This window comes from Asparagus officinalis, chromosome 5 (assembly GCF_001876935.1).
Source record: "Asparagus officinalis chromosome 5, Aspof.V1, whole genome shotgun sequence".
In the NCBI taxonomy this organism is placed as follows: Eukaryota; Viridiplantae; Streptophyta; class Magnoliopsida; order Asparagales; family Asparagaceae; genus Asparagus; species Asparagus officinalis.
Window position 1 is genome coordinate 96,866,100 of NC_033798.1, and position 26,215 is coordinate 96,892,314.

The 26,215-nt window shown below is 36.3% G+C and overlaps 1 protein-coding gene and 1 pseudogene across 1 annotated transcript; both read right to left on the reverse strand.

Moving 5' to 3' along the window:
* On the reverse strand, window positions 698–12,819 carry LOC109840290 (probable acyl-activating enzyme 17, peroxisomal). The gene is made up of 14 exons (XM_020408865.1): window positions 12,484–12,819; window positions 11,444–11,573; window positions 10,820–11,070; window positions 7,395–7,599; window positions 6,811–6,851; window positions 6,588–6,713; window positions 6,110–6,183; window positions 5,330–5,550; window positions 2,474–2,568; window positions 2,083–2,299; window positions 1,571–1,696; window positions 1,409–1,507; window positions 1,116–1,328; window positions 698–1,021 (listed from the first exon to the last, which is right to left on the reverse strand). Exons 1-14 carry the CDS (start codon window positions 12,741–12,743, stop codon window positions 911–913), a joined length of 2,169 nt encoding a protein of 722 aa, XP_020264454.1. The 5' UTR covers window positions 12,744–12,819; the 3' UTR covers window positions 698–910.
* LOC109840291 lies at window positions 18,302–25,859 on the reverse strand (annotated as a pseudogene).

A 26,215-nucleotide genomic window follows, 5' to 3' on the forward strand; every position in this document is an offset into this window, starting at 1 on the left:
GAGTTGAAAACGTCCATGTCATGTCGGTCAAGCCCTCAAAACGATATGTCGGCCGACATATCGGACATGTCGGACGACATTTAAAACCTCATCATCATATAATGATGGAATTACTCCTAATACTATTGAAATCATCTAGCCAAGACATCTCCATAGATCAACTGTCCATAGCCTAATCCTCTTTGAAAAATCAAATGCAGTCAAAATTACTAACAACCGCATATTTCAGGAGTACATTAAAGATTAGACGTTGACTGTCATATTTGAACTTCATGATTATTTCCCAAAAAAGAAAGAAAGAAAGAAAGAAAGATTTACTTATTTCTTGTTCTTTCAACATGCAACTTGTAGAATGCCAAGACTCACCCTCCGACAAAATCTATTCTTAACCTACCATGTGGGAAACAATTAAACCTTAACGCTCCATTATGTTTTCCCACAATTATTCTGGAAACTAGCACCAATAGTTCTTCAATTAGCTTGCAATGTTGTAATAATTACTGAGATCCAGAAATAACCACGAACAAACTCCACAAAAACTTATAAGAGCTTATACCATCTGGATTATGATAAAATATTTCAACTTGCAGGAAGCTCCAAACTTCATATTATAGTGTCATATTTATGGTTATTATTATTATTGGTTGTGTAGATGATTAGAGCCTTAGGCAAGCATAGCTAGTGAAGGAAGGAATTGAACCTAAGCCACATCCATGTTAACAGAGGGACTTCACAACTGCAGCCATGGTAGCTGCCTGTTTATATTCTCGAAAGATGTCTAAAGTTACAGATAATTTATACATATCTGGAACAATAATAGATGTACTATAAGACGAGATATTTCCTGCATATAATAGTGGAGACAACAGATGAAGTAAATACTTTCTTTGGGGAAAAAAACATACATGATTTAAAGCTTAGCACTATGGTTAGATTGGGAGAACTGCTGACGCAGGACTCTCCTCATCACTTTATTTGTAGCTGTCCGTGGAAGAGATGGAACAGCCACAACTGATGAAACCTGCATTAGAATAAAAAAGAAATGGGAGAAAGAGAGACATAAATCACTCTAGCTGAAAAATAATTTAATCACAATTTTTCAAAAAGTTAAATACCCTGAATAGAGGATTCAATTCCTTCTGAAGTGCAGTGTTGAAAGCCATTTTAAAATTTTCCAGGTCTTTTCCAGAAATCCGTTGATCTTTGAAGACAATAGCAATCACCAATTGTTCTGGGCCCCCACCAGATGGTGGCAGCCCAATTGCAGCCGTCTCAAGGATATCATCGTTGACTCCATTACAGACTCTCTCAATTTCGACTGAACTTACCTAAATATAAGTTCAAGATACTTCTGGATTAGACTGCTTAGCCACAGCTTCACTACAAACTTCAGTTTGGTGATAAATACCTTAATGCCACCAAGATTCATTGTGTCATCTGCCCTTCCATGGGCCCTATAGTATCCTGCAGCATTAAGCTCAAATACATCTCCATGCCGTCGAAGCACCTGCATAATCAGAGAGTGTATATAATCCGGATAGAAATCAAGATACGAAAATGGACCTCTTACTTTTCCATTCCACATTGGCATGCCCTTGAAGTAAACATTGTAGTGATCAGCATTTAATAATGTCGTTGATGCCCCAAACATGGTTGGATCAAGTGCTAGCTCTCCAATACCCTGCATATTCTGCGGCTACATACTCAAAGAGTCAGTGACAAAAGGTGAAGGAAAGTTATTCACATAAGAAAAGTTGATATATAAAAGACAAAAAGAATCATATCGTTGTCCTTGTGCTTTTAATTAAATGTCTAGGGGAAGTGGGAACCCATTATCTAGCCATATTGAAAAAGAAGCGAATGCAAGTATCAGAATGTTATATAAGTGCATTAGTAGTCATGCATAAGATGAGCGGTTACAAATTCAATACATAAGATTATTAGTGAACCTGACAATTCATAAGGCTTCTTCACCAAGCCACTTTAGTGGATTCTAGTGCACAACTATAACCCTATTCAATTGGGATAATCTTGTTGAAAGTAGCAAAAATTCAGAAAATAAACAGAAAGATTAAAACTTACAAGGGGGTGTCCATTACTGTCGAGGATGAACAGGTTACAACCCATTGCAGGTGTACTGAATGCAGCCAATGCTTGAGGTTGTAACAAAGATCCAGAAATGAAGCCACCTCCTATCTCTGTACCACCACAGAGCTCAATGACAGGTTTGTAGTAAGCTCTCCCCATCAGCCATAGATACTCGTCCACACTAGATGCCTCCCCGGTTGAACTAAAGCAACTATAGTTGCCCCAAAAAAAATGACGTAAAAATAAAAAAATAGAAAAATTATAATTTGAAAATTAAGATTCAATGCGGATCGGAGACAAAGAGTAAAATTTTGGACATGAATATGAGACGAGAAAAACTACATAAGCTCAGGCAAAATGTGGAAGTATATAGAAGTTATCTCACCGAATGGAAGACCAATCAAGGGCTGCGGTACAATTTGTACTTTTCCAAGCACGCACAATGCTTGGGACAACCCCAAGCATTGTTACCTTAGCATCCTATATAATTGAAGGTAAGAAAACCAATAAGCATTGTAGTTTAAAATATAAAAGTTCTATATTTTTATATTGAATTCTGTGGATAAATGAGATACAAAAGAAGGTGATTATTGTCAAGCAAAACTCTATATGACAATACATTTCAAGGAAAACTAAACTTATCGACGGATCATATCATCAAAAAGAAGAAAACCCAATTTTTTATGGAAGTTTATAGGACTTGAGACCATACTTGAGATAAAATATGTAAGGACGTAGAAGTCTTCAAGAAGTTCATGTTTGTGAATATAAAGACTAAAGAACTGCCCAACCCTCCGTCCACCCCACCCTGGTTACACACACACACACACTCACTCACACACCCACCCACCTTGAAATAAAACAAAAAAAAAAGACCATATACACAATATACACATCCTCCCTTCATGAAGGATTAGTTTTAACCAGTATAACGACCAGATGAATCATATAATTGTGCAAAGATCTTCTCATCTCAGGCATCAAAAAATATGTTAGCAACCAAGTTAAATATTATGCATAGTTACTTAACTATTTTTCAGTTGAAAAAAACAATAACATTGGTTAGAAAGCAACAGATGTTATAGTATCATTTTACACAGTTGGAACGGTTTATTCAGTAGATTATCAAAAGAAACATATGGTTCATAAAGATGTTAAGATAAGACATGCATATTTTGCTAACTGAACGAAAAAACTTTCAGGAAGTTTGCCATCGTTTCAACAGTTGTTTGATTTTCACAAAATAATAGAAAATACTATAAGCGGAAGGACTTGCAGAAATAAAAAATTTAGTGCTCGAATTATATCTGAGAATGACAATTTGTTAAGGATGAAAGTAGGTGACTGTAAGTCGAGAACAAAGGTTCTCAATAAGATTTTTTTTCCTCCTCCTAATTTTCAACTTATTAGTTTTTTCTTAACCCACAACAAGAAAGCAACTATTGTCTTTCTCGGCAAGGAAATTGAATTAGATCACTTCTAAGATGATGTAGAATCTTCAATTTGAACAATGAAAATTTTCCCGATCAAACTAATTTCACTCTTATACACCAAAAGAAAGGATGAATCAATGAAATATTATGGATAACAAGAAATCTGCGGGCAAGCAATGATTGTAGCATTGAATATGGATGAGAGTCCAGTACATGGTGTGCAAGCAGTTGTATACATAGGCATGGTTTTGGGAGGATTTGAACAAATCATTCCTGTTTAGGTTCAATGCTTGACATTGTTTTAAATATCCCGACATGGCCCGTTATATTGGCCGAATATATCCTTTTACAGGGCTTGCCGCAACCGATATGGTCTATAAATATTCTTTACCGCTTTTTGGCTATTTTGGGCGATATATCCTAGATATGACCAATATATCAATCAATAAGTTGGCCGATATATCTTTTTATGTGGCTTGTCGCAGAGCTGTAATACCCCAAGATTTAGTCCTACATCGGATATTAATTGAGTAATTGAAGTGTTTAAATAATGGGTCTTAAGAGCCATGTGTAATATTGACTACTAAATTTTGGCAGTGGATCGAATCAAACCATGCATTGTACTCCGTGGGTCCCACAACTTACATTGCTCTAACAGGATCAGGGGCCGAGGCGTGACAAATGATATCAGAGCAATTAACTAGCCGGACATGTGGATCTAAGTACTATGTGGGATTATGCTACACTGCATGAATGTAGTGGAAGCCACCTCTAGAAGCTCATAGGAGCCATCTCTAGAGTCCACATCGCCTGGTGGTGATACTAGGACGGACTAATTGTCATGCCATGATGAAAACATCGCGTAATTAAGATGGGTTGATTGAGATACCCTTGAGATTTAGTCTCACATTGGATATTGATTGAGTAATTAAACGGTTTAAATGATTGGTCTTAAGAGCTAAGTGTAACATTGACTACACAATTTTAACAATAGATTGAGCCAAACCATGCATTGCACTCCGTGGGTCCCATGACTTACATTGCGTTTGGTAATTTTTGGGCAAGATATCATGATTTTTCCATTATATCAAACGACATTTTGGTCAAAAAATCAAACAAAATGTTGCAATGTTGATGTGTACTTTTGTTTGTTTTACAAGGTTGACTAGTGATCCTAAACATATATTATGTACATTTTGTATACTTAGATTTCATTAAGTATGTTGAGATTACATTTTAGTACATTATACTATATATGCAAACATCCGTTACGCAGTTCGATATTTACCACAAATCCCCGATATCCACAATCCGATATGAATTTTGGCCATATGATATTTCCTCGATATCCGATATTTAAAACCTTGATACCTGGAACTTCAAGTGAAAGACCCACTCTATTGAGTGCACCATTTGAAGTGCCTAAAACTGAAAAATCAAGTTCTTTGAAATAGTTTCCCCATCGATCAACAAAGCACAAAATAAAAGGTGTCCAAACAGCAAGTTTATTACTTTGATGGTGTTTAATATTTGACACTTAAAGAAAATTGGTTTTCATGTTTCTTGCAGTTCAGATCAATACCAAAAATTTGGATAGAAATTATCGATGCACTAAAGTGTAGAACTAAGAAAAACTATTTTCAACCGTTCATTTGTGCTTGCTTGATGCAGGCGCGAAAATATTATAATATACTTGACTTTGATTCATAAGTACATTTAAATGATGTGGGTCAATTTCAACGGTGAACTATAAAAATGGTTACTTCTAGAGCTGTTACCGAATTTGTTACTTCTACAGCTTATCACACCTGTACAAACTTTGCAAATCCTGAGTGAAGGGGGGATCCATTGTAAAGAGCCATAGAGGCCCCATTAAGCAAGGTAGCATAAACAAGCCAAGGACCCATCATCCAACCTAAGTTAGTAGGCCATGCAACGACATCACCTTTGCGAACATCCGTATGAGACCATGCATCAGCGGCAGCTTTGATAGGAGTTGCATGAGTCCAGGGGATAGCTTTAGGTTCCCCTATGGAAGCAGAAATAGGTATAAGCTATAAACATATCAACATGAAGAACAACTCAATTGTCCATATGAAAATGAGATAAAGTAAACAACTATCCAGCAGATATTTTCGGTACTCTTATAAATTCGGAAATTCAGAGGTGAAGATAAATGAATCTTTTATATTGACTTCTCAATATGGACTGCTTAGCTTTGAAAATATAAAATAGACAGCAACAGTTTCAACCCTACATTTCTCTAGCATTCAACTAAAAGTCTTCTAATAGCATTTACTACAATATCCACAATCATTTACCCACTATTCTCAACAAGCACACAACTTTAAGATTTTATTTCAACTGAAGTATATTGTCAGTTCTGATTCAGCTATTATTACTATTCTAATTTTGTACTAACAGTTAATGTCAATGTATTCTTGAAGTTTGACCTATAGACATGAAGCATAGAGTACGACAACAAGAACTTCTTTAAGCTGATCTTTACAATGATAAAATGCATAACAGCTGCGCCATTTGTTTGATTGATTTTGAGGGATTTTAATGTGAATCATCATGAATATTACCTGTTGTTCCAGAAGAGAAGAGTATGTTGGTGAATGCTTGAACCGGTTGTACTACTGCAGTGTACTGATTGGCGCTGCAATTTTAGAGTATAAGATTAGTTCAACAAAGCTAAAAAGAGAAAGTACCTCAAGGTACTAAATTAGGTTCAGTTAATTCTTTGCAAAAGAAAACTAAGATTTTTCTTCCTTCAAATTTCTTTGGCAGGTAAGCATCATTTGAGTACCTTATCCACCATAAGCCAATAAAAAGACTTGGTATAAAAAAAATATGTACATACTAAATTGCTCATATAAAATTCAGTTATTATTATAAAAATCCAAAACCTTAAATTTGTGGCTTTGAGAAAATTTATCTCTGATTTCACAACGTAAAGAAGTAAGGAATGCGATGAGTCTCTGCACTAAATATAATGAGAAATCAAAGCATTCAATAAAGTGAAAATGAAATGAAAACAACCATACATATAGGATTTCATACTTAGCAAGTTTAGCACTTCTCAGGAAATCATGCCAAGACATATCACCAGTTCGCAACCCGTTAATGAAGGTAGAGCCCCTAGTAGGAAGAACAACTGCTAAAGGAGCATGAGCATCAATGACCCTTCTGTAACAACAGAACACTTTTCCATGAGACCGATTTACAGCACTCATTGAGCCATTCTAGCAGCAGTAAGCATTTCTAAGACAATCACCAACATCACCTATAAAGGGGTAGCTCTTTATCTCCACGAATAATATAATCCTAAAATGATTTAAGAAAGATAAATACAGGTCAAAATATGGAGATTTATAAAACTAGAGATGCACGAAGTAAAACAAACAAATGCTAAATATCTTCATAATAATTGTATTATGAGAAGAACCAATACAATTCAAAGTAGGAGAGGATAAAAGATTTCATGAAATACAAATTGTAACAAACAGATGATAAACAATCAGATCTTCAATAACAATATTCTCATACAAGCTGATGCTACAAAGGCAAATATACAAGCCATAGGGAACTCCAGAAACAAGTCATGAAACACTAGGAAAGATAGTGTTCCAATACATAGACTTGAGAATGTGCTAGAGGCCCAAGCGATAGAGATCACACTATCTGAGAGACAGGTTTAATGAATCCAAAAGGTTTAAGTTCATATGCAGTAGCAAACAGGCTGAAATAAGAGCAAGATAAGAAAACAAGTTCAACCAGTTAACTGTCAACCATACCACATGAGCAAGCTGGGGGTATCAACAAATTTTCAAAACAATAAAAAAAAAAACAAATACAATAAACACTAACCTGTGTGAAAATAGCTTTTGCATTTGATATTCTCAGCCTAGTAGATATTTCAACAGGAGCAAAACTATCTGCAATCGACACAACCACATACCCTGCTAAAACAATAGCAAGGTATATAATAACAGCATTCACGGTCATTGGCATATCTATTGCAATAGCAGATCCTTTTGCCAGCTTAAGCATATCGAGGGAATTTGCAACCAGACTGCAAAATGAGATGGAAATGAGACAATAAGATTATGTAGCAATATCCAATACGGAAGTATCTTCATATCTAAACTGAATCACTAAATTCCAGCATGCATTATTCAAAAATTGTCACACACTGTCACGCCCCGGGCCCACGGGCCCATTGGCACGGTACAAGTCGTGGGACCCACTGAATATAACGCATTGTTTGGCTCAATCCGTTGCCAAAATCGACTAGCTGATGTTACACTTGAGGTTTGGGCTCACCTTTTTAAGTCACATAAATTTTCACACTTTTCTAGATGTGGAACTAAATTTAGGGTCTCACAATCACCCTACCTTACAAATGCGACGTCCTCGTCGCTACATGACAATTGGCACATCCCAGTATGACTAGGTGATATCCCAGTATGACTAGGTGATATCCCAGTATGATTAGGTGATATGGACTCCAGAGGTGGCTCCTATGGACTCTAGAGGTGGCTCCCACCGTCCTCACCCGATGTAGCACTTAGCCCCGCACAGCAGTTAGCTCCACACTACCCGCTGGCCTAAGTTGCATGGAAACAGGCACGGGTACTGGTACGGGTGCGGGACACGACAAAACTGTAAAATGTAGGGTACGGGGACACGACTACATATATATATTGAATTAATACTATACATAAGATAATTTTTTTCCCCTTCATGTGTCATTAGAATAAAAAATTTCGATCACATTTTTGAGTTTCTTTTATCATATTGATTATCGTAAATTATAAACTACACATTTTTTACTAGACATCTAAACGACCCATTAACTATATAGTTTTAAACTTGAGTATGGACTGAAACGAATCCGACACATATCTCATTAGTTTCAAAAGACGGATGTAAAGTGTAAGCTCTATGTCCAGGAAGTCTTTGACAAGTGTTTTAAATTAACACATATATTGTATAATTGAGTACATGTTGTAATAAATGCACGCATATATTCAAGAAGTGTCCATGAAGTTTGGGTACGGGAAAGTATCGGGTACGTGTCCGGTACGGGTAGAAGTTTGGGTACGGGAAAGTATCGGGTACGTGTCCGGTACGGGTACGGCTTCATTATAGAAGTACCCGAGTAACATAGCCGCTAGCAAATTGCTCTTATACCATTTGTCATGTAACAAAGAGGATGTTTCCTTTGTGAGGTCGGGTGATTGTGAGAACCCCAATTTAGTCCCACATTAGGAAAAGTGTGAAAAGTTGTGTAGCTTAAATAGGTAAGCCCAAGACTTAAGTGTCACATTAGCTAGTTGATTTTGGCAGTTAATTAAGCCAAACAATGCATTACACTCATTGGATCCCACGGCTTGTACCACGCCAACGTGTTCGAGGGCTCGGAGCGTGACAAATGGTATAAGAACAGTTTGCCAGCCGAAAGTGTGGAGCTAAGTACTATGTGGGGCTATGTGCTACATCACATAAAGGCAAAGAGAGCCATCTTTAGAGCCCATGGAAGTCACATCTAGAGTCCACATTGCCTAGCTATACTGGAATGTGCCAATTTTCATGTAGTGATAAGGACGTCGTCTTTGTAAGGTGGGATGATTATGAGATCCTCAATTTAGTCCCACATCGGGAAAAGTGTGAAAAGTTGTGTGGCTTAAATAGGTAAGCCCAAAACTCAAGTGTAACATCGGCTAGTCGATTTTGACAGTAGATTGAGCCAAACAACGTGTTACACTCGGTGAGTCCCACGGCTTATATTGCGCCAACGGGCCCGTGAACTTGTTTATGTGATGTAATTTTGGCTCAAACCACTGAATGCAACACGTTGTTTGGCTCAAATCACTTCCAAAAATGAATAAATCGCATTTAAGAAAAACTATAGGATGTCATTCTGGATATTTCACAGAGATCGTATTCTTGAAAACATTAACAAGGACTACCATCACAACAATGTAGTAAAAAAAAGAAAAGAAAAAAGAGCAATTAATATATAACTTAGGCTGCATGTTGCCCGTCTTACAGTTTATGACATTGGATAAAAGGAATTATCTAGCACATTAAAAAAATTTAATTTATCTATTTTTCTTTCATTCTTTATGGGTGCACATTAATGCTTATCTAGATTTCCTACACCTTCAGATAGTCAAAAAGTTAATATTATGCCCGCACACAAGACCCCATAGACCATCCCAATAGACCAGAAAAAAACATGCATACAAGAAAAAGGGGAGAAAAGAATTGACACCAATGCAAAACAGCAAGCAAAATGAAAAGAAATATTTGCGCAAAAATTAAAAAAGGATTTTACAACTCTCAGCATCGTGTCCAAGTCAATAATGAAGATTGAAGGGCACACCAGAATCCTCAACATATAATTGGAAAGTACGTAGCATATCCATTTTGTCAGGCAGTTTACACGCCCCTCAATTCAGGTAGGCAAGCAAAGAGCATAGATAAAGATGCAAAATATAAGACATTGAACTAGAGTTTTAAGAAAGGGAAATTTGAAAATTTGCACATCCATCCTTCAACATTCCACACAAGCATGCAAAGACTTATTTGTAATAATGTGAACCCATGTGTAAAATGCAAATACATCAGGAGTATTTCTAAAATGCCCAGCATAATAATATACAGCGAGAGAGCAAAAAGAAACCTTTACAGTGTTTTTGGGTTCCCTAGACTCATTTCTTGATGCATAGGAAACTTAAGCAGAAAAAGTTCGTATGACGAGGTTAAAGTCATTACTTATTTAGGAAGCACAAGGGGCTTAGTTCATGAAATCACTTTAAACTTAGAATCATGAAAATTAAGAATCTTTCTATTTTTTCAGTGAAATAAATAGAGTAGAAGATGTTTCAAGTGGTGATACTCGTTCGAAGAAATGGAAGATGACCAGATCTCTACTTCTATGCAGGAGGACATGAATTATAGAAGGGTTGGGGTATACTGGGTCCGATAGATCATAGTTAGATAACCTCATTAGCGCAATGCAAGAAAATTAATTTTCTAATTACATCGATAACTATCCAAGAAGGAGAAAGCATCACAAGGAAATTATCAAACCGCGAAGGTTAAGCAAACAGCAGAAATACCACTTCTCAAATAGCTCCAGCATACTCAATGCTCGCATATATTTTAGAATATTAAACATGTCAAACAAGAAATAAGAGAAGGCATATGATAAAGGTGGTAGCTAAAGCAAAAGGTAAAGTACCTCTTGCAGATCAGATGTAAATTTAGTTTCTAAGAAAACATACCATACTTCCCTATTTAGTTCCTTCAAGGTCATTCGTTGCACAGGTAATGAATCACATTCTTCATCTCTCCATATAACCATTACATCATCTGGGCCTCTTTTATCATTGAAACTCAAACAATTTGCAGCGGCATTTATATAAGCCCCCGGTAACCACTGACCTCCAGGAAAAGAATTATGCTCAAGCAATATACATGATGGGGATACAGAGAATGTTACGCGTAGCTCCTCAAATACCATTTTCCAATAAACCTGTGAAAGAGAAAGATATATATATATATATAGAAATGATATATATATATATAGAAATATGGAGAACCTTGGTACCAAGTTTTTTCATTGAACTTGGTAGTGAGGTGGCCAAATCTAGCCCCTACATCATGCCTCGGAGATGGAGCCTCTTTTTTAAAGTAGATGAATAGTAATTGAGGCTCTCTCTCCGAGACATGATGTAGGGTCTTGATTTGGCCACCTCACTATCAAGTTCAATGGAGAAACTTGGTACCAAGGTTCTCCATATTTCTCTATATATATATATAATATAATATAATATAATTATTACTGCATGTTAGATGAACTGAACTTCAGAGGTTAAGGAAATAAAGCATCAGTATGTTATAGCTACCTCAGGGTTTGAGACTGAGAACTTCTGGAGCTCAGAGAAACTGGTGATTGGATCTTCGTATCTCGAACCAAGCAACTCCCTTCCTCGTTTCATCAATAGCTGACCAACATTTGTCAAAGCCACACTCTCTCTGTAGATATGCAAAGCTTAATGATAAATTAAGTTTCAAAAAGCATGAACAAGTTATAAATAAGCAAGAGTGCAAAAAGTAAATGTCAAATGACTCAAATCATTCTCTACATTAAGTTATTACAATTTGAAGTGGAGAAGCCACAAATGAAATAAGAATCATATTCCTTCTTACCTAGTAGCATTGCACCCTTTATCAATATCTCACCATTGTTGAATTCTCTGTGTCAGTTGGAGACCTAACTCACACGTTTCTTTTATTGATTGATGACTAGAAGATTTTGATTAGCAAAGGGAGCAACTATGATTTCCTATAATTAGCATGATCAATGACAGCATTGATGGGAAAAGGCTTCTCCCATAAAAATAACATATCTTCTGGCGGTGCCGCATACAATTTTTTACCAAGACTAGGTAAAACTAGACCATTTAATCTACATAACTAACCGAAAAGGAGATAACACGCGAGCGTGCTGATGAGGTAACAGTGTAACAATGTAACATATATTTAAACCTACATATAATCAATCATAACAGGCATATACATAATGATGGTCCAAACTTCTCATTAATCAAAAGGATTGAATTTCCCTTGCCTCCTACTTCGACATTGGGAGGGAAGGGAACAATAGTGTTCCCGAAATAAATTCGCAGATGCATACGCTCTTCGTAGCCTAACTGCACGATCATCTTCTTTACGCAATTATAAAAGTGATATTAGCCTTTTCAGTCTTCTTCCAACTTTCATCTTCCTTTCTCTTCATCAACATTCTGTACTCTGTACCCATACTCTGTAGTTCTTTAAAATTAAAAAAAAACCTTTTTGGCTAAAACCTCCACCTTTTAATTGTCCTTTCACGCAAAATAAATTGTAATTCAAAAAATTAAGATAGGGAGAAGCGATAGATTACTCGTCAGGAAACCAAGCAGGCGGAGTATCAGAAGGATAATCCTTGTAGCAGCCATAATACATCATCTGATGAAGAGCGAAGGGCTGATTAGGGTTTAGCATCCTCTTCGATATGCACTTCCACGTGTCTCGTGCACTGCTCCCGTGATCTCGGAGCATGCGGCGGAGCTCGCGGTGGAGGGACTCCGCTTCGTCGGATGGGATTCCTACGGCCGAGATTTGGTCGGCGGTGATCTCGCTTAGAGATCGGTAACCTCCCATCGTCGGCTTCTCTCTGCTCGATAGAGGAGGAAGAAGCAGAGCCTGACTCTGTTGCTGGGGACTTTGGAGGGACTCGAGAGACGTGTGACACTTCTGCTTTACCTTTCGTCTGGCCCCGCACAAATTACAGTTTTTTCAGTTAAGTCCTCTCCCAATTTTCTATTTTCCCTCAGTCTCATTTAACTTTGCTACCTTTGTCTTATTTGACGCACTTATGACCTTGCACATTTTGCGTCTTATTTGATGCACTTATGACCTTGCACATTGTGCATCCGTATCTGCTGATATATCTGTACTATCTCATATTGACATGGTTCGGCAATCTATAATCGATAGGATACGGTCATGCATGGATATAGTTATATAGTTCGGGCCCATATTCGAGATATCCGAAAATATATCGATCAAACCGCTGCAATCTTTTCAATCATTAGATTAATGAATTTGAGACTAATTTTGATGATTAGCAGAGTCAATCTTAGTTTTTCAGATATAACAATCATATTTAATGAACTTTCTTGCTTCTTATGGACTATATATTTTTTTCGAAATCATTTCCTTTTCTCATATATATCCACTTGGACCACTCGTATATTCATATTCATATTTGATTTTCGCAGATATAGATATGAGTTACCTTTACTAAGGAATATATCCATGTCTATATTCATATTCGTAAATGTGATGTTTGCACCCTTATTGTTGAGTAGTTTTCTTATGCGTATTAAACTAGTAACTATCAGAATGCAGAATTTATGTATTTACAAATACAATTTTTACAGTAATATCGAAGGGAATAACAACTCATGTTTTTTTATTTTCTAAGTAAAATTGTTGGATGTCACAAGTAAAGTTGTTGAGTTTCATAATCAATAATTAGTTTGTTTGTCAATTCACTAGTCACTCAGTACTAACTAGTTTCTCGATCTCCTAAACTTATATTAGCACATCTGATTGAAGAAAGAAAAGCAATCAACTTCCTCTTTCTTTCAAGAAGTTTATGCCACACATCAAAGCTACTTATTAAGGAAAAAGTTACTAAAAATGGACATAGATACGTTAATTTTATATTTTGGAATCAATTAGTATGTGGTGATATTTTCAACCACTAGTATAGTGCACACGCGTTGCACGTGGATCTAATTGTTTTATGTTCTAAAACATTTTATGCAATTAGATATATAATTTACGAAAAAGTTTAATTTTGGATGTAATTATGACAAACCTTGAAGACTTATTCAAATTTTCTCATCATTAAAACCCTAGACTACATACAAATATTTATGAGCTTTATTTTTGAAGGGGTTAATCTGTAGATCTTATAAAGTTTTGGGGTTCTCTCCATAAATATAGTAAAATTTAGGGTTCTTTCTATAGATAATGAATATTTAGGTTTCTTAATGTAAAAATTTGAAGTTTATTCTATAAAATTTTATTTATGGTATTTTTATACAAGTGAGGATTTTCTATAAAATTTACAACATGTGGAATACCCAAAACATGCAGTTCTTTTTTTTAAAACTTAAAATCTTGAATAACCAAAGCCAATTCAAGATGATCCAAAAAGAAGGATCCTTTTTGTAGCTGACTTCTCAACTATTTATAGGGGTTTAAGGGGTATAACTGCCCCCTTAAATCGCTCCTTAATGAGGGTTTAAAACCCTTAATTCATGGAAAATGGTTTTAGAACCGTTTAAAACGTGTTTGAAGCAGTCAAACGCGAGATTCACATTCTGGAAATGACCATCGCGTTCAGAATTGAAAACGCGGTAGTACGCTTCGCGTTTTGGGCTGAAAACGCGGTAGTGAGCTCCGCATCTTGATCTTGGAACACAGCTATGAGCTTCACGTTTTGAGCTTGGAGCGCGGTAATGAGCTCCACGTTTTGAGCTTGGAACACGGTGATGACTTCCGCGTATTGCTTTGAAGAGATCATCAACTTGTAATCTCTTCTGTTAGAGTGTTGCAAGGATTGTCATTTTGTAATCCTGGACTTTGGCTCTTTAAGATGTAAGAGTTGTTAGTTTGTAACTCTCGTTGGTTGTTGAAAAATTGTCAGATTGTAACTTCCATCATCAATTGTTGTGAGAATTGTTAAATTGTAACTCTCATTGATTGATATGAAAATCGTCAGGTTGTGACCTCCATTATTTGTATTTTGTGGGGATCAGCTATCCGTAGTAATTTTTAGACAGCCTACAGGCTCAAAGACGATTGGTTGCAAGTGGACCTTTCGAAAGAAAGATGGTGAGCAATTCAAGACAAGGTTGGTTGCCAAGGGATATGCTCAGAAGGAAGGAGTGGACTACAATGAGATTTTTCTCCCATAGTCAAACATACATCCATTCGTTTGATGTTGGTTGTTGTTGCACAATATGATTCGGAGTTAGAACAGATGGACGTTAAAACAACATTTCTATATGGAGAATTAGAGGAGAAAATTTTCATGAAGCAGCCTAAGGCATATCTCCGCAAAGGTGAAGAGGACAAGGTTTCTCTTCTTAAGAGGTCTCTGTATGGGCTCAAACAATCTCTGAGGCAGTGGTACAAACGCTTCGACTCATTCATAATCAAGGCCAGCTTCAATCGATGTGAGTATGATGATTGTGTCTATTACAGGCAGATTGGGCATCCAACATATTTGTTGTTATATGTGGATGATATGCTGATAGCTGCAAAGGAAAGGGAACAAATCGAGGAAGTCAAGAAGTTGCTAAAGATGGGGTTCGATGTGAAGGATATGGGAGCAGCTAGGAAGATTTTAGGTATGGAGATCTCACGAGACAGGGTTTTTGGCAAACTTTGGCTGTCCCAAGAGAATTTTATTCTCAAGGTGTTGAAAAGGTTCAACATGGATGAAGCACGATCGATTTCTACTCCTTTAGTCGATCACTTCAAATTATTCTCATAACAGTGTCCACAAACAGTTAAGGAGCAGGAAAAATATCTCGGATACCATATGCGAGTGCGATGGGATCGCTGATGTATGTTATGATTTGCACTAGGTTTGACTTAGCCTATGCAGTAAGTTTAGTAAGTCGATTCATGTCAAATCCAGAAAATCAACATTGAGAGGCGGTGAAGTGGGTTCTGTGTTATCTACGAGGGACTGCAAAGGTGATCCTATTGTTTTAGTCTTTGGAGGATAATCGGTCCAAAAAACTTCAGGGATACGTCGATGCAGATTACGCAGGTGACCTTGATCAGCGAAGGTCAACGACAGAGTGTGTATTCACAGTTTCTAACTCTGCTATAAGTTCGGAGGCTGAGTTACAGGAAACTGTGGCTCTTTCGACAACTGAGGCGGAGTACATAGATGTAGTTGAGGCATCGAAGGAAGCTTTGTGGTTGCGGGGTTTGGTCAGGATGTTTGACATCATGCAAGATTTAGTACCTATTTAATGTGACAATCAGAGCGTGATTCATCTTACGAAGGATCAGAGGTATCACAAGCGGACGAAGCACATTGACATTAGGTATCACAAGATCCGAGAGTGGATTGACAGAAAAAAAGTAATCGAATTGGTGAAGATCGGTACAAAGAAGAATCCGGCGGATATGATGACAAAGGTCATTCCAGTGGAGAAGTTCAAAGCATCTCTGGACTTCATCCACGTTCTTCAAAAGTAACTTTGGAGAAATACTCTTGAGAGAGAGTTGTATAAAGTGGGGGTTGATTTTGGAAAATCTTCGCGGATGATTGATTCAACGTGATGTGAGTCAAGGTGGAGATTGTTGAGTTCATGATGACTCAAATCAGTTGAGAAATTCAACGTGATGTGAGTCAAGGTGGAGATTGTTGAGTTCATGATGACTCAAATCAGTTGAGAAGCATGATTGGGTTTGGACTCTAATTAGGATTGAGATTGTTGAGTTCATGATGACTCAAATCAGTTGAGAAGCATGATTGGGTTTGGACTCTAATTAGGATTAGTTATACTATCCTAATTAGGATTGGATTGAATGAATTAATTAAATTGGGAAATGCAATTAGGATTCAAGTTAGAGTTCTAATAGGATTGAGCAAAATCAATCTCTATATATATTGTATCAATCCATGGGTTTAACCAGAAGAAAAAAGAGAGATCTATATTCCACCATTGTTGGGGGTGTGTAGTTTTAACCTCTTGTAATCTCTTCTTCAAAGAAATAAGATCTTCCCCCTTCTTCCCATGGACGTACACGGAACATCTTGATTGCGTGGAACCACGTTAAATCTTGTTGTTTGTTGTTTGTCTTGATTGCTGAGTAGATTTGGAGTTTCTTGATTGTTTAAGTTTTATCTTCTGTGGCTTGCATATTCTAACAAGAAGATCAGGTCTAATTTTTTTAAAGCCAAGGCGATGAGATTATACATTTATAATTCATGAACTCATGAAGTGAGAAGTAATAATAAATCTAGAAAGATACACTTGGATCCAAAGAAATCAGGTTTTTTATCCATAATAATAGATTTTGAGCATGATATCAGTATCTAATAGAGAAACTTTCTTGTGCCTCCCAAACTAATATTGGGCCTGGCATTGTTCACTAGTAGATGGTTTGTCAACCTAAACGTAGTATATACACTTCTAAAAACAAAATTTAACAAATATGCATTTAGAAGAATGAAGCCTATCTCTGTTAGCAGTAAACATTGAGAAAATTAAATCAAGAATAAAAAAAGGTTAAGAACAAATAATAACAAATTGTGGATCAAGAAACTGATTGTAGTCAATTATGAAACTACAAGAAAAAATTTGACCTGAAAATTGAAGGTAGAAGATGAATACTAAAGTTATGTTACGTAGCATCTTAATCAAACCACATCCATCAACTATACCGATCAAGAAATCAGATCCTAGCTCGATAAAAGAAAGGAAAAAACTGCAGCGGAATAATTGACTCTCCCATCGTACACATGCGTTACCACAAAACTTAAAATCAAGTTATGTTACATAGCAATTTATTGCTAACGTCATCCATGTCCGTCTACGGTAAATTCGAGTCCTTTGACAATAGACCTATAATAATAATAATAATGAATTCTAAGGTCTTGTTTGGCAAACTACTAAAACTGAGCGAGGTTCAAACCTGATCCAGTTTTAATAACTTTTGTAATTGGGAAAAGTAAGGCTAGAACTGGCCTAACTGCTTTTAGTTCATTCTGGATGCTTTTAACCATGCTAGAATTGAGGTAGCCCCTACCTAATTCAATTCTGGTTTGGTTAGAAAATAAAACCACGCTAGCATAGTTTGGAGAGATTTGCCAAATAGGCCCTAAGGGTGTGTGCACCAATTTCAAAATCAAAAGAGGATTGAACTTGAACTAGTTTTCACGTAACTAGAATAGAGTTAAACTGTATAGGGGGTGATCCAAAAGAGAACTAGTTTAGAGGCTAAAATTCGAACTAAAGAAAACTAGCTCAATTTTAGCTCGATCATTACCAAAACTAAAAGCTAGCCTTTCAACCAAGATTGTACCCATTAGAACTGGTTTTATGGAGTTGTCAAACACATCCAAAATCTTAATTTGAATATATATTATGTATCCTTACTAATCAGAGATGGGAAAATCAGATATAGAAGGTCCCGCAAGAAAAGGATTCTTAGGCTTAACCTGCATATATTATTCAGTATACAGAAAGGGAACTCCTAATACAACTGCATACAGCACTTCGTCAACAACTAGTACCAGTGGAGCAATAAAGCTCCATAACATCCTGCTAAGCAAACACAGCACACCGCAGAGTACAAATCACCGCACACAAGTTCTTCTCATGTCAAGGGGAAAAGTTACATGGCTGCCCCTATCAAACAAGTTGAAATTCTAAAGTTCATCACGCGGAGTACCTCCAACCTTTGATGGGGCAACACTGAGCTCAGAGAGGTAATTCACAGCCAAAGATGCATGAAGAGCAGCGCCACTAGGAAGAACCTCTTCATTGATTGTGAAGTAAGGAGAATGGAGAGGGTACAACTTCCCTTTGGATTCATCGTTCATGCCGACAAAGTAGAAGTAAAGGAGCAGCGCTGGGATACCTGTTCACCCGCTCGCGCGGTAGAAGCAAAGTCTTCCGACCCCCATCAGGACAGGGGTCTCAAACCTGACATTCTCGGTTCCGAGCGTTTCTGCAGCAACCTTCTGAAAGTAATCATGGAGGTTTTCGCTATTTATTGTTGCAGGATACAATGGGAATTCATCATCGAGGAAATCCACAGTTGCAGTGCATCGTTGCACTGATGCTTGTGAAGTAATTACCTGTCATTTCCGAAAAAAATGCTAGGCATCCTGAGAAAAGTTGCCAAAGAGACACTTTTATCTAAGGTTTCTTTATGCCAAAACAAACATCGCCTTTCATTATAATGGGTTAATTGCAGATAAACCCCCTGTACTATAGCCCAATTGCGGATAACCCACTGTAGTTCCAATGTTGCAGATAGACCCGAGTAAAATTTTTTTGACTCTTTTACCCTTGGGAGGTATATTTGTATTTCTCTTTCTCTGAGGGTAAGAGTGCCAAAAAAAATTTAACTCTGGGTCTATCAATAGTAGAACTACAAGGGTTCATCCACAATTAGGTGATAGTATAGAGCGTCTATCCATATTCCATAACTAACAATATTACAATTGTTAAAAAAATTACATAGAACAAATTATGCAGAAATAGTACCAGAATCTTATTATGACTAATCATTGAATAGGAGAGCATAAATATCGGAGAATTTGACCTGGTGACAATCCTTTACATGAATTTGCTAAAGACTGCTGTATCTTTAGTATTGCTGCGGTAGTAAATACCATAGTTGCATGAAACCCGGCTCGTTCCGGCGTCATATGCCACTTATTTAGAATCGGGCACAATGGGGTAGGCTTATATGGTACGCTAGGGAACGTGATATGCTTTAGGATCGGTTTTTAAATCTAGGAATTTGAGTGCTCTAATGTACAATTTTATGCAAGAGTCAAATTCAAGGATCAGTAACAGTGAAAGAATTTTCAAGTTACAATTATGGTATGTTTTTTGTTGTTTATTTCTCTGAAAATGGGTGCCCCCCCCCCCAAAAAAAAAAAAAATAATAATATTAACTAATTCGGATTCTAAATCGGGTCGCCAGGTATGAGACCCAATCCACTAGTGTACCACATTCTGGAACGATTGAACCTGTGTCGTGGTTCGATAGTGTCCCACATTCCCAACATCTATGGTAAATATAGCACCTAGGCCTGTCCTAGTTCAAGCTACCTTGAAATCCTGAGAAGCCAGTTTGAGCTTATTCAATCATATCTTTTGAATGTCTCACAAGCAAAATAGTGAGGAAAAAACAGTAATGATATGCCAGTCCAGTTGATTGCACACATGGTTAGTAATTGCAAATAACTAAATATAACAGATGAGGCGAAACCCATCTAGGACTCTCCAATAGGAACATGGAGCAAAGTCTCTATACCAATATTGAAGCAGTAGACATACATCAGTTATCAAATGAACTATAGTTTGAGTTGTCTTCTAACCAAATCCGACTCTTACTTGACATACCAATTTGCATCAAAAGAATCTAGTCGGTTAAGCTTAAAAACTAATATAGTAAGTTAAGCAGACGTTATTGTGCTAAAGTCATACATTATGGACCTGCACCCAAATGTATACTTCACCACAGTGGAATAGTAAAACACATGATCCCTCCTAGGGCGCTCAAGCATTGCAAGAGAAAGCACTATGGCCAGATTACGATACCTCCTTAATTCGCTGCTTTAGTTGAGAAAGGCTTTCTTCTGAGAAGGCCCGAAAAGTGCCACCAATAGTAACAGAGTCAGGAATAACATTGAAAGCGCCGCCTCCTTGAAATTTAGCTACTGTTACCACCTGCACTCGCATTAAAAAAGGTTCAAATAAGAAGATCACTAGGACAAAAAGTTCAATTAAGCTATACTTGAAACTTGAAACTCTTAAGCCATAGAAGCTCATAATACAGGACTCGCTACCATGAGCATCAATGCAGAAAAGAGGGTTTTAGAGACTCAAAAGAGAGTTTTGAAAAACTGTAGAGCGCATCACTTCGCGGTACCTCAAAGAAATACATATCCTGCTGAGAGTAGAATGGTACGAAAGTAGAGAGATCTACCCATGCTTATTTTCTAGATATAGATAATTGCCTAAGTTACTAAAGAGCCAATGGGCATTATTTTTAGGAACAATTAAGTGCTTGATAGTATCAGTGCTTTTTTGTCAGTTGATGAACTGTTCACACTTATGTTTCTAGGATTGGCTAAGTTGATGGAACTACTTGCATCTATTCTGTGCATTTGAGAATTTTGTTTCACTTAAAAAGGTATCCGAATCATCTTTCTTTAGAAATTAGACGAATATGTATTGTTTATTTATAGGAAATCTTTCTTTCCATGAGCACTTCGTGGAACATTTCTTTTACTAGTATGCATTTATTGTGCGTACGAACTAAATACCTGAGAGTCCAGGGGATCAGCTTCGCGTGAAACAAGATGTTGCAAGCTTACAATCACACTGGATGCAGTTAAAATTGGATCTATTGTGTGCTGAGGAATGGCTGCATGACCTCCCTTACCACTGATTACTGCCTCAAAAAACCCACTCCCAGCCAGTAGTGGCCCTGGTCTGGATGACACAACACCAAGAGGCGTGTCTGGATCAACATGAAACCCGAAAACAGCTTCAACATTCTTTAAAGCTCCAGCTTCAATCATTTTCTTTGCCCCGCAACCTCCTTCTTCGGCTGGTTGGAAAAGAAGGACTACTGTTCCCTTTTGCAATAAGAAGGAATACCATTGAACATATTCAGTAAAAAAATGCATGAACCAGACCTAAAAATAAGTTGAACATCTTGCTAGGTTCCTATGAGTGTCCTTATGTACAAAAAATATGACTGGTGAACTAAAGTGAAAATAAGTTACAGAAAGTTCTTCAATTCTCAAGAAGCTTTTGTGTAAAGGAAGCACCAGATTACCAAGAACAACAATGTAGACCTACCAATAAAGTATGTGAAATACAAACAAAGCATTTTGTTTATCAAGCATGTTTTCCCAGGAAGTAATTCCCAGGAAGTAAAAATATTTTTCCAGAAAGTTTGTGGAAGTACGAAAAAAATTGTGCATCATTAGCTGAAAGTGATCAGTTCCTCATGTTTTTGCAGCAACATTGAGGTTCTAAATTTTTATTTAAAAGAAAAGACAGTCTTCCATATAACTAGTATATATCATAAGGTTAATGTTATTTAAAACACATCAAATATACATCCAATGTGGTTAAAATGTACAGATTTCATATCCAAATATGCATGTTAGGGCAAAGATGTTGATCACGCTAAAAAGTGAAATCCAGTTATAGATGACCTTTGATTCATACAAATTTCTGCACAGGAAAATCAATGATTTTGCCACACCAATAAGGTCTTTAACTCTGCAAGTGCTGTCCTTAACGTATCATTCTTATACTGCCCGCCGCAAGCTAAAGACAATGGAGAAGAGTTACATAGTCGGAAAACAGCCAGCTTAAAATAAGTGAGATCTATGAATCCTAATGAAATAGACAAGTAAAATCACATCCAAGATACACTTCAAGTAAAGGTTTATGAAACTTCAGACGTAGTGTTCCCTATGCACAGACTCTGCCAAAATGCAAGTCAATGAAAGAACCATTGTTTGCCCCAATCTAGATTAAGTATAGAATTGAACATGGAAGCATGGATGTGAAAAACTAGTTCAGAATTGGCACAAGATACATCGCAATGAAACTTGCTCTCATATCTTAGATCTCAATATTATGAAGTTCTATGAGCATAGAATCCCTGAATCAGAGGATTCTTAATAGAAAGCGGTTTTCAGTAGCAGAAATCATAGGAAAACTAAAAGACGACTTACTGATTTCTGCCAGAATCACAAGAGGGTATCTCTTTGGTATAGTGTACTTTCTCCTACCTCATGATGTAATCGCCTACACCTCCAACACCATATTGTATTGTCCTTACTTTTATCTTCATCATAAATTGGCTAAGGTTCTTATTTCCTCAAAAGAAAAAAGAAGAAGAAAGAGAAAGAAAATCCTTTTACCATAGATATTTTTTATTGTTTAACAAGAATCATAAAGCTTCTAGACTCCTTGCTTCACTTATAACTTCCCTTAAATAACTTCCAATAATGAGGTCATTTGACAAAGATATGTTTAATTAAAGGAAAAGTAAAAAAACACCTCACTCCAACAATAAGAGCGAGCCCAGATACAGTTTATCCCATAACTAGCATACTATCAACACAATAATTTACCTTATCTCAACTTTCTTGGACAGTTTCTCAACGGGCATATTGCCCTATTTTAAGTAGCGGCTTATCTGATATAGACCAACCAAATGTGATCCCCAACTTCTTTAATTTATATACAGTGGGGGATTCTAAATACTTAAATGATTCTGGGTCTAGTTTCTACCAAAAATGAAAAGAAAAAAAATGGGGAGTAGAGATTCAAAATCTTAAGAATTGAAGTGCAAATTATATCAAACACAGCTAATTAGTGTCCTTATATCAGAAAATCTACGGATTTTTTAAGCACGTGATAATGAGAAAGATTAATAACAAACCTTCAACTCATCACGATGCTCCTGAAGAATCTTAGCAGCACCTAGCAGCATAGTAACATGTCCATCATGACCACAGGCATGCATTTTCCCAGGGACTTTACTTTTGTGCTCCCATTCCACATTCTCCTACAATCATCAAAAAATCATAATTTAGGAAAACTTTTGCTAAAAAAACTGAAGTCAGGCTAAAAAGCTGTATTTATGTAAAAGTGAAGAGATCGGCAAGAAAACATTAAAACAACATAGACAACTATAGTAAAACAAAATTAGACTATCTAATGATGAAGAGAACTAGAAAAAAATTATCAGAAGTTGAAATTACTAACCACCTATCTCCTTTTCACTACAAAAATCATTAGAAACCATGATAAATTGATGAAGAAAAGAACATGGAGTTCAGCTTAAAAGTTTCACTTTGCTATAATTCAAGACAAACATTATTCAAGTTGACCATAATCAAGAAAAAAAGTTGTATGGTAAAACCACAATCATATGATATTTATAATCTCACTGACAACTGATACTTAAATTTCACTACGGTTTGCAAATTACATTCTCAACCCACTCCATCGAAAACAAACTATGCACACTCCTAGACTAATTTTTAATTTCAATGGCTATTGAGTTCCAAGCAGTTAAGATCTAACAGCAAAAAGTCTTTCCATTCCGAGAAGCATTTTATCTATATCTCAAAACTTTTAGACATTTTGCTCTTCCATTAACTATCCAGTCTAACTCAAAAGTGTCAGTAAGCACTTATTAGACCATCTCCAACCGGCCTCTATATCTCCAAAATCTTCAAATTTGGAGAGTGGAACCTCTCCAACCACTCTCCAAATTTTGAGATCTCCAAATTTGACCCTACAAATTTGGAGGGTGAGGAGAAAAAATAGAGGGTCTCTCCATAACACTATTCATGATTTATTAATTACAATTTTACCATTTTTAACTATTTGATTTCTTAAAAATTACCACTTTGCCATCCTTCTTAGTAATTTAAATTAGAGTTTAATTTCAAATAAATATAGTTAAAAAATTATTAATCTAATATTTAAAATCATTATATATTTGGAAATGGTTCGTTGAGATCTTTAAAATGAAACTGAGATTAATTTATTTTAGTATTATTATAAAATTATTAATTTTTAAATTAAATAAATAAGTATCAGACATGAAATTTTAACATATTTTATGTTTGAGGTTTATGTTTGCGACCTATGGTATGTTGTATTAGAGGTTAATATTTGCTTTCTTGTTCTATCGATATATGCTTTCACTGTTATTTCAGAATTTCTTCTTTTTTTAATATGTTGTATTGTAATATTAATATTGGGTTCATTTTAAAGCTCTCATCGACACTTTTATAATGTTAGAAATTTTTTTCCAAATAAATTATTAACAATAAAATTATTAACGTAAACTATATCCAACATTATTTAATTTATATGGATTTTTTGATAAAAAAATAAAAAGAAAAACATTTGGAGAGTGTAGGTTGGAGCAACCCTCCAAATTTCACCCTCCAAATTGGAATATTCCTAGAATATTCCAATTTGAAGGTTGAAATTTGGAGGGTATGGTTGGAGATGCCCTTATCCAATTTCTCCCTTGAGGTATGTTTGAGGTTTATGTTTGCGACCTATGGTATGTTGTATTAGAGGTTAATATTTGCTTTTTTGTTCTATCGATATATGCTTTCACTGTTATTTCAGAATTTCTTCTTTTTTAATATGTTGTATTGTAATATTAATATTGGGTTCATTTTAAAGCTCTCATCGACACTTTTATAATGTTAGAAATTTTTTTCCAAATAAATTATTAACAATAAAATTATTAACGTAAACTATATCCAACATTATTTAATTTATATGGCTTTTTTGATAAAAAAAAATAAAAAGAAAAACATTTGGAGAGTGTAGGTTGGAGCAACCCTCCAAATTTCACCCTCCAAATTGGAATATTCCTAGAATATTCCAATTTGAAGGTTGAAATTTGGAGGGTATGGTTGGAGATGCCCTTATCCAATTTCTCCCTTGAACAAGAACTATCACAAAATTACAATAAATATTACCAAAACCCCAAGAAAGATTATTTTTTTAAGAAAAAATTAGGGTGGAAAAAAAAGGAATCCCTAACCTGCATCGGGAGAGCATCCATGTCACCCCTCAAAGCTACAAACGGAGCTTCTCCGGTCCCAACGAATCCGACAACGCCCGTAACCGCAACCGGATGCTCATATCGAATCCCCAGAGAATCCAATTCCTTTCTGATGAGCTTGCTCGTCTCGAATTCTTCGTATCCGAGCTCAGGATTCTCGTGTATCCTCCTCCTTATTCCAACCATCCAATCTACGAACTCCGGCTCCTTCGCTCGCCGGAGAAATCTTCCGGTGTCGGATCCTGATAAAGATCCGAACCCGATCGAGCAGAGATTGACGAGGAGGAAGAGGATTAGAGCTGAGCACTTGGAGAACTCCATGATTGAGATTCTCAGCTTTTTGGGGTATAGTGAAGGGTACTGAGGGTAGTGAGAGAGGAGCAGTTATTTATTATAGGAGATTGAATTGGCACGTGGGGTAAGACTGCTAGGTGTCTCTGTACAGTTTGTGCTTTGGCTGCGAGTGGTTTGTCTCCGACATGTTAAAATCTTGGGAAATTTGCTTCTGGCCCCACAATTTCCTTATATCTATTCCGCCCACATTCAAGACTTTTTCAATACTCTCAAGACTCCTAAAAACAAAGTCGTAATTCTGTGAGCCTCTAAAATACAAAACCCAAGAATTTAAAGCATGTGAAGACCATAAAGTCCATAATATTCTCTCTCTCTCTCTCTCTCTCTCTCTCTCATGATGTCATTGTGATGATTTGATATGAGTTCTTTTT

Excerpts from the sequence above, each read along its gene's own strand:
- LOC109840290 (XM_020408865.1), bottom strand. The coding sequence starts at position 12,743 with ATGGGAGGTTACCGATCTCTAAGCGAGATCACCGCCGACCAAATCTCG. Across the intron at positions 6,852-7,394 it reads CAAAAGCTATTTTCACACAG|GATTATATTATTCGTGGAGA; the intron begins GTTAGTGTTTAT and ends AAATCATTTTAG. Across the intron at positions 1,022-1,115 it reads AATTGAATCCTCTATTCAGG|GTTTCATCAGTTGTGGCTGT; the intron begins GTATTTAACTTT and ends ATTCTAATGCAG.